The 14,549-nt window shown below is 37.2% G+C and overlaps 1 protein-coding gene across 4 annotated transcripts in view; it reads right to left on the reverse strand.

Annotated features, from left to right (window-relative positions):
* SEC24B (SEC24 homolog B, COPII coat complex component) overlaps positions 1–14,549 on the reverse strand; it is a 79,543-nt gene that overhangs the window by 45,447 nt on the left and 19,547 nt on the right. Inside the window, exons 3-4 of one of the 4 annotated variants that reach the window (XM_069592951.1) lie at positions 8,572–8,742; positions 186–290 (exon numbers count right to left, since the gene is read on the reverse strand). The exons of 1 other annotated variant lie outside the window; for it this stretch is intronic. In XM_069592951.1, the coding sequence (XP_069449052.1) occupies positions 186–290; positions 8,572–8,742 (276 nt within the window). The remainder of the gene's footprint in view (positions 1–185; positions 291–8,571; positions 8,743–14,549) is intronic. 2 more of the 4 variants (XM_069592952.1, XM_069592953.1) reach the window with 2 other exon arrangements.

Here is a 14,549-nt window from a genome sequence, read left to right on the forward strand (position 1 = left end):
TCCAAAAAAGGAAACACACAACAAACAAGCAAAACGCCTCCAGTGACCCCCACCTTCTATAGCCCAAACCAATCTATTGAGCTAAATCTGCAGAGACACATTGTTTAAGGACGAGTAAGACTATGGACATAAAAAGAAAACTTGAGTAGGAAAAGTTCAAGAACTGGGGTAAAGCTAGAGCAGACCTGCTTCCTCCTCCTCCTCCTCCTCTTCCTCATCATCGGAAGTTGATGACAAGGGAGTTGGTGCGGAGCTAGCTTGGTTATTAACATAGTCACCATACTGCATGCCTGTAAAGTGGAAAGCACAAACACAAGAGTCAAACCAACGGGAAAGATGAGAAATGAAACTTTGACATTGCATCAAAAGTGAGAAAGAACTCTGACATTCCAAAGAACACCCCAGCATGCATATTAATATTAGCTAATTTATAATCAAAACTGAAACGGTTAGAAATCTCTGCGAAGCAGTTTAGTAAAAGCAGCTTTAATATGAACGGGTTTACGTGTGAAAAAAAAAAGCCCCATGTCTGACATCGACAATATTTCGGAAACTCCACTGATAGTCTCTGAACATTTTACTGAGCTCTACACGTTTACCTTCTTTGACCTTGCGGCCCTTGTGGTATACTTCCTTTGGGACCATGTATTCTTGGTGAGCAGTGATCACTTCTACTGAAATGAATTTATACAGCATACAACACACAGACAAATCCTCGGTACCTTCCTTCTGCTGATGCCACCCTGATGGTGACTCAGTTCTCATAACGGAAAAAGAATGACAGTTAAAGAAAAGAACTGTATCTAGCATCGTTCTCTGCTCAGAGGAGATGCTCAAAAGAAAAAAAAAAAAAAGAGGGGGGCTGCTTATTAACTGTGGCCCGACAAGTGAGACAATTAAAGTGAATTTTCAGAGGCAGCAAATCATCTCAGCATCAGCCTACTGCCTACATGTGACACTGAATTAAGTGAAGGAGACTGGTCTGCAGTGGGAGATACAGCGAGAGCAAGCAGCCTACAGAAAAGGCACAACTAGTAACTGGACAACACTGCCCTTTAAAACAAAAAAGTTGGCTGCATATTTTCATTATTTAATTATTCTAGCAAAATCAGGACAAAAACTAAGATCCACAAAATTTTTAAGAGGGAAAATTTTAAAAACATATATATATTTATATACTTAAAAATACATACTCTTCATAAATAAGAATAAACATCCTTACAAAGAAAAATCTTAGAGCTCAATTTGAAAAAGAAAAAAAAGAACCCAGAAATATAATGTAGATTTTCAATAACATGTCACAATATTGGAAGTACAATGAAGCCCTGCCTCACTAAATAATCATGTGGTAGTCCTCTCATGCTCGGTTTTTTGTTTGTTTTTTTTTTCAGGTGACCTTCTTAATTAGCATGGAGAAACATAACTCGTGTATAGTAAGAAAAAATTTTTGACAAAGTCTGAACTTAGAAGACAGCAAAGGTTAAACTGTATATGAGTAAAGCTTTGATCCTCATGACTAAAGACGTCATTGACAAATCTGCTAGCTTTGCTGAAATACGTTTTAAATACAGATAAAATGGCAGTTATAACAAATTCACCTGAAAAAGTAAAAATCAGTGCAAAGTAAGTTCAGGCAACACAAAAAATAAACTTGATACCTTGAAAGACCAAATTCAGAGTGGCAAGTTCCTCTAATAATAGCCTAGTTAAAATGAAAATTTGACTAATATTAGACTTTAGGTTAAACAGACTAAGAAGTTTATATTTAGACATGTTAACAGTAAAAATATTTTTTAGAAAAATTCTCCAATTTAAGGACTTCTTTAAAAATGAAATACTTTCTCAAAACACCAATTAGCACTGCACTTTAAAAAGTACATGTATGTGTATGTATATAATAAGAAACAAGAGAAAGAAGAAAACAAGAAATTTCTATCTGCTGTGCTAAGCAGAGAGAGTCCAAAAAACAGGAAGAAAATCCGTTTTTTTCATGACTGTGTAGACTGTTGATTCTGTACCTAATCAGAGGAGTCAAAGCATAGGGCAAACCTATGTGTGTTATAAATATTTTCCTCTTTTTCCAGATTTACTGAATAAAAACAGGTTTCACGTATTACTGGGAAAATATCCAATGCTGAATTGGAAGCAAAAAAAAATTTTTTTTATAGAGCAACTATTTAATGCACTGGAACAAACCTAAAAATAAGATGGAACAGTAATATTATTTATTATAATATCATTTTAGATCATTCAATGGTTGTAACATACTATATTAACTGAATGTCACACAACATACTTAATTTCACTGTCCTAAAAAAGAGGCAGTCTCTTTTGAGAAGTGCTAGAGATGAATGTATCAGTATTTAAGCTCTTTCCCAATGATGACTCAGTCTACTATGCATTTTCACCTTTCTTTGCTCGTTTAACTGAAGTTTGTTAAAAGTTTAGGAATACTAATGGTACAAGAATATAACATTCTGTTTAATCCACAGAAGAATGGTAAGAGTTGTAGGAAAACAATCAATCCATATTAAACGCCCTGCTCTAGACTGTACACAGTACACTGTAGAAATGTACACGGGGCACACGTCCAACCACCACCATCACCATCACCATCACACAAGGACGCAAGGCCACATTCCTATTTTATTCTGTCAAGCTTTCAAGGTATAAATCTAGAAAACCAAGAGGGAGAACATTATTTCACAGACTGAATGACATGATAAAGAACCTGTTATTAACAGGTGCCCAATATTTTAAAACAGACATTCTCTTTAAACTACTTGTCATGAAAGTATTCTCTTCAGAGAGTTGGAGTTGCTTAATAAAAGGCATCTTTACTGTTCCCTAGATACAGTTACACTGAGAATAAATAAAACCAGTCTAAAGAGAAAATAAATCCCTTGGGGAGGCTAGCTTTTTTAAACTCAAGAGCTCAGGCTTTGGAGCGACTGTTACCTTTCCTAACCTAGTCTTCTAAGCACATACACTAGAAAACTTTGCAAGGGTTCCCACAAAAGAACGGTTTTTACGGGAATCACTTTCCACAGTACTTTCTTTCCTATACTTTATCCAAGAAAGTACCTGTGTCAAGAACAGACTTTTTCTCAACTTACAAAAGAAACATTCCCTTCACTTATTCTAAATCTTAATATAGGAAAGTTTCCTCCTTCTTTAAATGATTAATCAAGGCACCTTAAATCTACAGACTTTCTTTTACCTTGCCATACATGCTTCAGTTAAAAATTAAACATATTAGAAACAGGGTTGGCTTTATTAATTCAGAAATATTGAAAAGGAGGGTACTGGGAATAATGATTTATTTAATGACTCTGCACATATGCAGGCCCCAACCACTACTATCAAAGAAGCCACTGCTTTTCAGAGTTCGATGAGAACAAAGCAAAAACAGTAAGAAATATTAAACAGACAAGCAGCAGGACATTATGGATAAAATGGGGTCTCTGAGTTCATTCCAGGAAATACCACTTACTACCTGTGTGTTTTGGGGCAAATTACTAACCTCTCTGTTCTTCATTTATATCATCTGTAAGACGGGACAATGACTACCTCAAATGGTTGCTGGGAGGATTAAATGAATTAATATATTTTAAATCTTAGAATGGAACCTGAAATACAGTAAATACTACACAAGTATTTGCTACAATCACTACTGAACTTCATGTTTTTGCGTATATCTAAAAGAAAACAATTTTCAACTATTCTCAATACTTATCCCTAGGGCAAGTCATTAGAAAAAGAACCTTCTACCAATCTGAGCAACACTTTGAGTAATACCAGTTCCTTTAAAAACATGTAGAATATTTTCTAGGACTACCAGTCTTTTTCAAGATACACTGGATTTCTCTCAAAGTCTATGAGATATTCAATAAAGTACTTTACAACACATTTTATCATAACATATTTATAATAACTATTTCATATCTCCTTCTATTTTATACAATATTTAATTCCTTCTACCTTCTTTTAAAACCAACAACAACAAATTTATTAACAGGTAAACCTATTAGCTGGGCTTTCCAGGTGGCTCAGTGGTACAGAATCTGCCCACCAATGCAGGAGACATAGGTTCTATCTGCAGGTTAGGAAGAACACCTGGAGGAGGAAATGGCAACCCACTCCAGTATTCTTCCCTCGGAAATCCCAGGGACAGAGGACACTGGCGAGCTACAAGTCCATGGTGTCACAAAACAGTCATACACACCTTAGCCACTAAACAACAATAAACCTATTAGTACTTAGTAGCATATATATATATACTATAAAATATATATACATGCTGTATATATATTTGTATATGTACAAATTTTTACTATGTCTGATTAAATTAATGGAATTATTTCTAACTTTTATGCATGATTCCTATTTAAATACTAAAAAAAAAGTCAAATAACAGAGTTTGATAAACACTATGCCACTCCCGTGTTCTTGCCTGGAGAATCCCAGGGATGGGGGAGCCTGGTGGGCTGCCGTCTATGGGGTCACACAGAGTCATACACAACTGAAGTGACTTAGCAGCGGCAGCAGCATGCAAATATTTGGGGCTTCCCTGGTGGCTCAGAAGATAAAGAATCTGCCTGCAGGTCCCCTGCAGAAGGGAAGGGCAACCTACTCCAGTATTCTTGGCTGGAGAATTCCATGGACAGAGAAGCCTGGCAGGCTACAGCATGGGGTCGCAAGCTGGATGTGACTGGAGCGCATAACACTATGCATGTATTTTACCACAGGAATACAGTGCTTTTTAAGACAATCTTTGCTTCACAAATAGCTTAATATTAGGTACATATTACAACGCTTTGTTTCAAATTTGGCAATGAGAAACAGCATATTGATTCACTGTCTAGTTTTTATAACTTACTATAAAAAAGAATGACTTTGACATTTAAACTTGACGGCTTTTAATAATTTTGGCTTATGAGATATAAGATGAAATTTATTTCTCAGTGTTTATGATGCCTCCTGAAACTTTAGGAACACATTTTATTGGATTAAAAACTAAATCAGACTATTTGACAAAGAATAAAATGTGCCTCACTGGTTTGAAAATGAGGACTGCCTTTGCCAATTAGGTTATGTGGAGATACTACCTGTGAGGTAAAAGTATGTGATATTATATTGGCAATAGTATAATGAAATTTACAGTATCTTGAATAACTGCTAACTCAGTAAAACAAACACCTCTCTAAACCTCAACTTCTCTCTTCTATAAAAGAAATATATGGTATGTCTGCTTCACACGATGATCAAATGTGACAATAAAACCTAAAGGCGTTTGTAAACTGTAAACTGCTACATGAAATAATAATGCTACCAGCTATCTACAACCTAGAAAATAAACTCAGAAGGTTAAAAAACCTAAAAGAACAATATTGCTTTAATAAAACCCTTCCAATACCATTCCTATCTACCTTACATGACCAAAATTTTCTCAGTAATTATCTGTACAAAAATAAACAACTATAAATGAAATTTTTCTAAAATATATCTTATTTTAATAATGAACCATATGCAACCCAGGTACAGAAAGCTATGGTGGGGCAGACAGAAAGCCATTAACCTCAATGAAAGATGTATTTCCAATGAAAAGGTACTTTCCATTTAAAAAGCACCAAAATTCATAATGTTTATTGTTTTCACCAACTAGAAACTCAAAATAACTGTACTGACAGAATAATCAAGAAGAAAAAGTGTTAATTCTTAGACACCTGTGGTTATAGACAATAACACAAATTTTAAAACTTCAATTATATATGTATATATACATATATATAGTAGCAGAGAAGCATGATGGAGTGTTAAAAATTTTCTAGCTTAAGTATATATTTTTACTACATTCAAGAGAGGAGATATGATATTAAGAAGAAAAAGGAAAAATGTAAACTTTCTCATTGTTAAAGAAGGGCTCATTTCACTATTTTTTTTAAAGGATGACAGACTTCATCCCAGTGGATACAACGAAAACCACAACATCTTTGTTTTAAAAGTCAATGTCTGCAGTACACTGAAAATTATGTAACTGCAAGTATTTAAACTTCTGGTGAAAAGTTTTAGATGTCGATCTAAAAATGTTCAAGTAGTTCTAGTTTTCTTCAAAAAAATTTTAGGAGGTATGCAAGCAAAAATTCGAAGTCTCTACTCTAAAAACCAGTAAAAGTTGCTGAGAGAATAACTAAGAAAGGGTATCTCTGAAACACTGGGAAAAAAGCACAACCTAAATGGGGTCGCACAGAGTCGGACACGATTGAAGCGACTTAGCAGCAGCAGCAGCAGCAAAGGTTGAGAACTATGTTTTATTTGCCGGGCTTTCTGAGGACTTAAGCCTGGAGGCCGGTATCTCAGACAGCTCTGAGGGGCTGTTCTGAAGGGGTAAAGGAGGAGCCAGGATATATAGAGGTTTTGGGGACAAAGACCAGGCAGCTGGAACATCAAAAGATCACCATTAATTAAAAAAAACCAGTTAATCGATGTAGCACTTTTCTACATATGGCAAGATGCAGTGAAATCACTCCTCTGATATGCACCGCCGCTAGGCCAACGCCCAGTTCTTTCCCTTTCCGAACTCCCTCAGGCGCCCCGCTGCAGCGGTTTAGGGCAAGGCAGCAGGCAGCCCCATTGCTGCTGTCCTGAGTTCCCTCAGGGCTGACTGCTGGCGGGCAGCTACAGCGCCTCGGTGGCTGCCCCCTTCTTTGTTATATAGCAGGCAACATTTTTCATTCACAGGAGAAAAAGACTAATCTCTTTCAAGTAACAATATTCCAGACATCGTATCAGACCCGGAGCACACCATACACAGCTGCAGCCTGCAGAACTACCAGAACTATCAGGCCCACAAACCACTATGTGCACAACACGCTTGGTGCCAGAGCTCACACTACCAGAACTATCAGGCCCACAAACCACTATGTGCACAACACGCTTGGTGCCAGAGCTCACACAGACCTGTGTGTACATTCCAAATCCATCCAAAGGCATTGAAAGAGACCACTCAGCAGCCTATCTTCTACTTCAGAAAACAGAACAATAAAAGCTGCAATGCAAATGTCTCCAGTATTATCTTTTCTGTTACTTATTCAAGGAGCGTTATCTTGAGTAAGATAAGAGCTCAACAGCAGACAAAAACAATAATTCAGCCTCATAGAGACACCACAAGATAGGAAGGTGAGAGTTAAAGATTTTTCATTCTACTATTCCCTAATTTATCATCTTGAGCAAGTTACCTAATTGCTGTGAATGTCACTTTTCTTATCTTAAAACCAGGATGTCTACCTAGTAGAACTGATAAAGGGTTTAAAATAAATTAGTGGGGGGCAATGTAAAGGACCAAAAGAAGCAACATACGTAATATCTGGAAGGTGGCCACCAGTGCACTCATTTAGTTAGGGCTCCTACCTACCCTTAAGCTTCTTCTACTCATGATAAGCAAAACTCTCCTGATAGTCCCTCACTTTGAAGGTTAATGCTGTAATAACTAGATTCTATTCCTAATACATCTACTGGCTTGTTGGGAATCAACAGATGCCCTTTGGTGCTGCAGTTGGTTTTTCTTAAAAAAAAAAAAAGAAGAAGAAGAAAATCCATAATGTACAATCCAATCAAATGACAGAAAAGCCTCTGCTGACCACAGGAACACTTAGGAGGTGCAGGTAAAGCAGTGAGACAAGTCGAAGGATTTATGTGGCTTTCCCCAAGTTTCAAAACAAAAAAGCGTTCTTCAAACTCAAGGTGAGGGGTTGTCATCACATAGTGATACAGTGCCTAAAACACATCCCCAAAACAGTTCTCTCTCATCTAATGAGAAATACAGTATATTAACCTGAAACATCAACAGATTTGGAATTTTAGCCAGACGCAAAATAGTCAAGAATACTGCCAAAAGAAAAGGCAGTGTGGGGAGACAGGGTTAAAAGAACACCTTCACTTAACACATGCAAACTATTAAACGAGCAAACAAATAAACCATATTGTTTGTCAACAAGGCAAGAGTGTGGCTTACAATTTCATTTTCATCCTCTCATTCTAAAAACTGGGTCAAAAGTTACTTTCTATTAATTATAAAGACAAGCAAAGAAGTCATCAAAGAGGGTATGTAAATTCACTAAATAAGGAAATCTTGGGTGTTTCATCCTAGAAGAAACAACAATAATCTATATTAAAAAAAGAGAAATGAAATGGTCCATAATAGAGGGATGATTAGTAGATTATACTGACACAATGAATTAGTCATCATGATTACAAAACTGTACAGACATATACGGAGAACTATATAATTTAATAAATGTAAAAGCAAAATACAAAATATTATGCAAACTGATTACAATTATATAAAATGCATAACAGATTTAACAAAATTCTACCACATATATAAAATCATAAACAGAGGCTGGAATATATTAAAATATAATCATCTGAATAGAAACTATCAATTAGTTTTTTCATATTTTCTATAAATTATGGTTATTCAGTTTGACTTTTTAAAATCAGCTATTTGAATTAGCATGTACGTATATGTGTGTATGTACTATACCTAGTATAGTGAGATTTGTCAAATACCTTTCTGCTGTAATAGCTCTGACGGCTGTGTAACCGAGGCCACAGGCTCCACTGGACGATTTGCAGCAGGAGGCATTCTAGCTGACGAGGCTCCTGACACAACAGTGGATACTACTGGGCTGGACTTGGGCTGAACATTTTGCATTACAGAACAGGACAAGGAATCTGCAACTGAAGACAGGAAACTGTTTCACCCACAGCAGTAAAGCTTGAAATATATTAAAATACCAACAAAACACAGTTTATCTGAAGTTCTTGTAGAAACTTCAGCAGCATCACATTTATCTGCTATGTCTGTATCTAGGAAATAATGGGTCCAAAGAAATTATTTTCCAAAAAACGAAAAACTTAACTCACTAAATGTTTTAATACCCCTTAATGGTAATTTTCCTAAAACATTCCACAAGCTTCCAAACCTTCTTAAACAAAATGAACCCCAACCATCTTTACTAAAGATCACTATTATTAATATGGACTATTGCACTGTACAGCGGTGTACCTCAGATGATAGAGGTGGTCTGCGTCAACAGTAATGTGATCTGTGAATTATACAGATGTTTCCAGTACTAGCTCTGACCCCACTTTGTACTGTAAACTGCCACGTCTCATTTGCTGTCTCTAGTCAGATGCCCTGTCTCACAGGTAGCTAAGTGAGGTTCTGAGATTAACATCAGGTTGGACTTCTGGAGAGAAGTGCATGTGATTCGTAGCCGGTCTCTGTGACAGCTCCAACTGCCCGACCTGCAAGATCATCTTCAGCCAAACAAGAGATAATAGAAGAACCTACGATGACAACCCAGGTGTTCACTGGCGGATGAATGGACCTGAAAAATGTGGTGGCTCTAGATATATACACATGGAGGTATGTGTATGCATATATACGTGTGTGTGTGTGTACACACAATACAGGGCATGAATGGATACAGAAAATGTGGAAATAAAGAAAATACACACACATACACTGGAATACCATTCAACCACAAACATGCAGGAAATGCTGCCACGAGACAACGTGAATGGACCTGAGGTCATCATGCTAATTGAGGTTAAATCCGAAAAACTGTGTATGGTCCAAGTTATATATGGAACCTAAAAAAGCCAAACTCGTAGAAAGTTTTGGTTACCGGAAGCAGGGAGGTGAATAAAATAGGGAGATACTGGTCAAAGGGTACAAACTCTCAGTTAGGAGTCGGTTCTGGAGCTCTAATGTACAGTATGGTGACTATACTTAAAAACACTGTTATAATATACTTTAAAGTATGACAGTATATCTTAAATGTTCTCACCAAATACACAAAAAAGGCAATTATGAGAGGTGACTAACCCTGCTATGGTAGTCATTTTGCAATAAATTTGTATATCATTATGCGGCACATCTTAAACTTACACCACAGTATACACACACAGACAGGTACGTATGTGTGTTATATGCATGATGTGTGTATACATACATGAACAAACTCAGGTCTAAGACTGAAACAAATTTAACAATATATACAGTAACAGAACAAAATGTGATATATTTCCCAATAGTGTACAAACAACACAAATATGAGGAATGGGGAAAGAAGGTGGACTGTGGCCTAAATGCACTGACCGCCACATTATTTTTAGTATGGACAAACATCACTGTGAGAGACACAGTCAACAATATTTTTCAGTTCCTCTCATTAAGAAGCGGGAATCTATTTTCCCACTCCCTGAATCGAGGTTAAACTTTCGACTGGCTTTCACCAGCAGAATGTGGCAAAAGTAATGGTGTACAAGCTCAAGACCTCAGGTTTTGAGAGGCACTGAATGAAGCTTATACCTTTCTGCTCTTGAAATGCTGCCCTGACCCCGTCATGTAAGGAAGCAGATCTGGTCAATGTGGAGAAAAACCCAAGTACTCACGTGAACAGTGGGCACCAATGCTAGACATGTGACTGAAGCCCTAGGATCCTTCAGCCCAGCCAACTGTCAAGCTAAATGAAGTCACAGAAGCCCAGGAAAACAAGCAGAGGAAGCCAACTAACCCACAGAACTGTGAAAAATAATAAATAATTCTGGTTTTCAACCAGCATTAGATAACCGATAAAATCATTCCAAATGTCAAAGTAACAAGAGTGATGAGTATATTTAACAGCACAAGGTAAAAATTAAGAAAGTTATAATCACTCAAAATTGAGTGAGAAAGAAAAGGGGTATGGAAAACAGTAAATATGCTAATTTTACCTTTGCTCATATGAGAAACTAAAAGACACTGTATAAAAATATAGAAAATATTTCCGCCTCTGGTAATGATGATCTAGGAAATTATGACTAAACCTTCTAAGGAAGATAACTTTAAAAACTATATTCTAAAAGATCTTCTTAAAATCACCAAAAACCTAACATGACATAAACTAATCTCTGGGGGAAAATCTGTAAGAAATTGAAAACTGAAGAGAAATAAGCCCAACACTCAGACCTGCTTTCGAAACCCTGTGGATATCTATCGCAAACCAGATCTGCTGTTCTTGGTGGCCCTGCAGAGTGTGGAAAATAAGATGCCTCCCACAGCACACCCAAGATAGGGTACCTGCTACGGCAGCCCATACCTTCACTTTCGGATAGTATCTGAAGGGGTATAACCTCGGGACCAGGATAAACCAGGAAGCCAGGCCTTACAAAAGCCAGCAGCTTTGATTCAGAACGTCTACACAGCGCACTACACCTAGGGCCTTAGACTGGGATGAATGTGATCACAAGCTGGTAGTTCTTGGAGGAAACTGGCAGAAGGAAATATAAATCCTCTCTGGAGAATGATTCCATCCCCCTGGGCCTCTAGACGGCCCCACAAGTAATTTTTCAGAAACAAAATTCCAGGCACCAAGTCGAAGAGAAGTAGTTCGGGTGTGCACAGGGCCCTCTGCGCTCTCCAGTCTCCAGCTTGATACACGGCATCGTCCTGCTCACAGTCCTTCAATATTCTGCCAGTGCTTGAGGGTGCAGACAAAACATCTTGTCCTGAAAAGCTTAATGTGGTCAACCAGGCCCTGAATGATCCCAGCCTCCTCCTGCCCCACGGTTCTCCTCTAGCTTCAAAGTCTTTCAGTCCCTTGCACTTGCTGTGCTCTCTTCCATTAAAGGGAATTACACGTAAGCCCCTTTAGATGTAACAGACTTTTCGCTTTAATAAAATAATTGATACAATTCAGTCTATGCCTTACATATGTGTATGTAGTTATAAAATCATAAGAAAAGAAATACCCATGAACTCAGCATCCAACTGTGAAAAGAAAGCGTTTCCAATATTGCTGACGCTCTTGGTGCACTCCTCACAGCAGGCATTCCCTTGCCTCCCTCCTGACTGTGTTCACTATCCCCTTGCTTTTGTTATTCAATAGTTTACCACACAGATAAGTATCTCTAAACATTATTTCTGCTTGTTTTTTAACTTTATCACAAGACAGTAAATGCCTGCAATGCGGGAGACCCGGGTTCGATCCTTGGGTCAGGAAGATCCCCTGGAGAAGGAAATGGCAATCCACTCCAGTACTATTGTCTGGAAAATCCCATGGACGGAGGAGCCTGGTAGGCTACAGTCCATTGGGTCGCAAAGAGTTGGACATGACTGAGCGACTTCACTTGCCTTCCTAGAAGATTACAGCTTCTCGAGGTAAGGCATCAAGTCTTTTTATTTGCTATTTTATTTCCCAGCACTAAAATAAATGCCTGTCACATAGTTAGCTTTCAAATATCTGTCAAATAAATGAAGACAAGTTCCACAAATATTAAAGACCACCCAAAAAATGCCAGGAAAAAAAAAACCAACAACAAAACTACCCCTTTCATAAAGAGAATGTGACAGATGAAATATGGTATATTTAGCAACAGAACACAATTTTTTTTTTTTAAAAACCGTTTATCTATTTATTTGTTGGCATTAAGGTAGTTCCCTAGTTAGTTCTTAGCAGCTCCTCAGTAAGTGTACATACAACTCTGTTGGAACTAGGGAGATTGAATTCTCAACTAATAATACCATTACCCATTCAAGCTGTTCAAACTAGAAAATTTTAAGTCAACTTCTATTATTCCCTTTTCCTTCATAAACCCTATCAACCAATTCTTGAAATCATCTCTTGCCACCTGTCTTCTATCTGAACAAATCCCAACCTATGTTATCATCCTTCAACTAGACAGTTGTAGTTAATTCCTAGTTAGTCTTGTCTCCAAGTTCTTCCTCTTCCAATTCACCTACCACACTTCTCACAAAGGAAGATCTAAATCACAAATCTGACAGTGTCACCACTGTGCTTGTAAATTTCTGGTGGCTGCTGATTACAGACAGAACCAAGCTTATGTTTTTCCTTCACCTAGTCTTTTCCTCTCACCTTCCCAATGCCACAGCCCAGCAGAAACTGGGAAACTGAGACACCAGAAAGGAATAACCGATAAAACCAAGTTTTGAAGGAAGTGGTCGTAAAGATGGACGTTTCATCTTCTGAGCTTAAAGGAGCAAGTATCGAAAATCTTCAGGTGGAAGGTACAAAGGTGAGAAAGATAAGGTTCAAGAGTGCCTATGAAAAACTGAAGGAGTACGAGGGAGCAAAATTATTACTATCTCACAACTCTGCAGTCTCAACACAAGTTCCCGAAGCTGAAAATAATCTCTTAGCTGTACTATTTGCATCTCCAATGTAGTTTTCTAACATTTCTAACTTGATTTCTGTATCCAGAGAGTCACCTCCTAGTATCTACTTAGCTTTTCCTCAGGCACATCATCACCCTAAGATGACAGACATATATTAACCTATCAGTGATTACACCTTACTATCATGTAAGTTGTAGGTTTTTACACTAGGATTTTATCAATGTTTATTATTATTTTTATGAGATTTTTTAAATTATTTATTTATTTATTTTTTAATTTTTATTTTTACTTTATTTTACTTTACAATACTGTATTGGTTTTGCCATACATTGACATGAATCCACCATGGGTGTACATGCGTTCCCAAACATGAACCCCCCTCCCACCTTCCTCCCCATAACATCTCTCTGGGTCATCACCATGCACCAGCCCCAAGCATGCTATCAGTAGATTTTTTAAAGTTTCTTTTTTAAAAAAATAAAACTGTACTTGGTAAAATAGCATTAATCAGATAGTACTATTTTACAATATGCCAGCAAGATATAATCCTTGTTGAACTTGTATTACTCAACCAACTTCACCTCAAACTAGGAAAGAGCTTCTGAACCTTGAGAAATTTACCTATAGTGACAGGTAAAAAAAATTTAATGGCCTAATGATACCTTTTAAACACTAGCCAAAATTTCACCCTAAATTAACTAAACACAGCACTCAAAACATACATCACTATGTTTTTAACAAAAATAATCTGAAATTCTAGTGCTAAATTAATGTGCTTTTCTAAAAAGGCAAATGAGATAATGTTTAAATGTCTCTTTTATTCCACATTTCTGAATATGAACTCAATTGCCTAAAAGTAACAGCATGTATCAATCACTGTATTTTTGATAATCACTTAACTCAGGTGGTACAGATGGTAAAGCATCTGCCTACAATGCGGGAGACCCAGGTTCAGTTCCTGGGTTGGGAAGATCCCTTGGAGAAGGAAATGGCAGTCCACTTCAGTACTCTTGCCTGGACAAAATCCCACGGACAGAGGAGCCTGGTAGGCTACAGTCCATGGGGTCGCAAAGAGTCGGACACAACTGAGCGACTTCACTTAGCTCAGGTTATGCTTTTGGATCTCAACCCTTCATGAATTGCTGAAGTTTAACTATATTACCTGAAAATGAAACTAATATAATCAAGTAATAATATGCAATCATTCTTATCAATTACTCAAAGATTAGTCTTCATACAAAACCATGCTTAACATGTAAGATTCCTACTTTGACAATATAAATTTAAGTGTCCAAAGCAATTAAACTGCTTGTCTTTCTAGAAAGTTACAATCAATATACCTATGGTTCCCAAACCTTGTACT

Source organism: Ovis canadensis, chromosome 6, assembly GCF_042477335.2.
Source record: "Ovis canadensis isolate MfBH-ARS-UI-01 breed Bighorn chromosome 6, ARS-UI_OviCan_v2, whole genome shotgun sequence".
Lineage (NCBI taxonomy): Eukaryota > Metazoa > Chordata > Mammalia > Artiodactyla > Bovidae > Ovis > Ovis canadensis.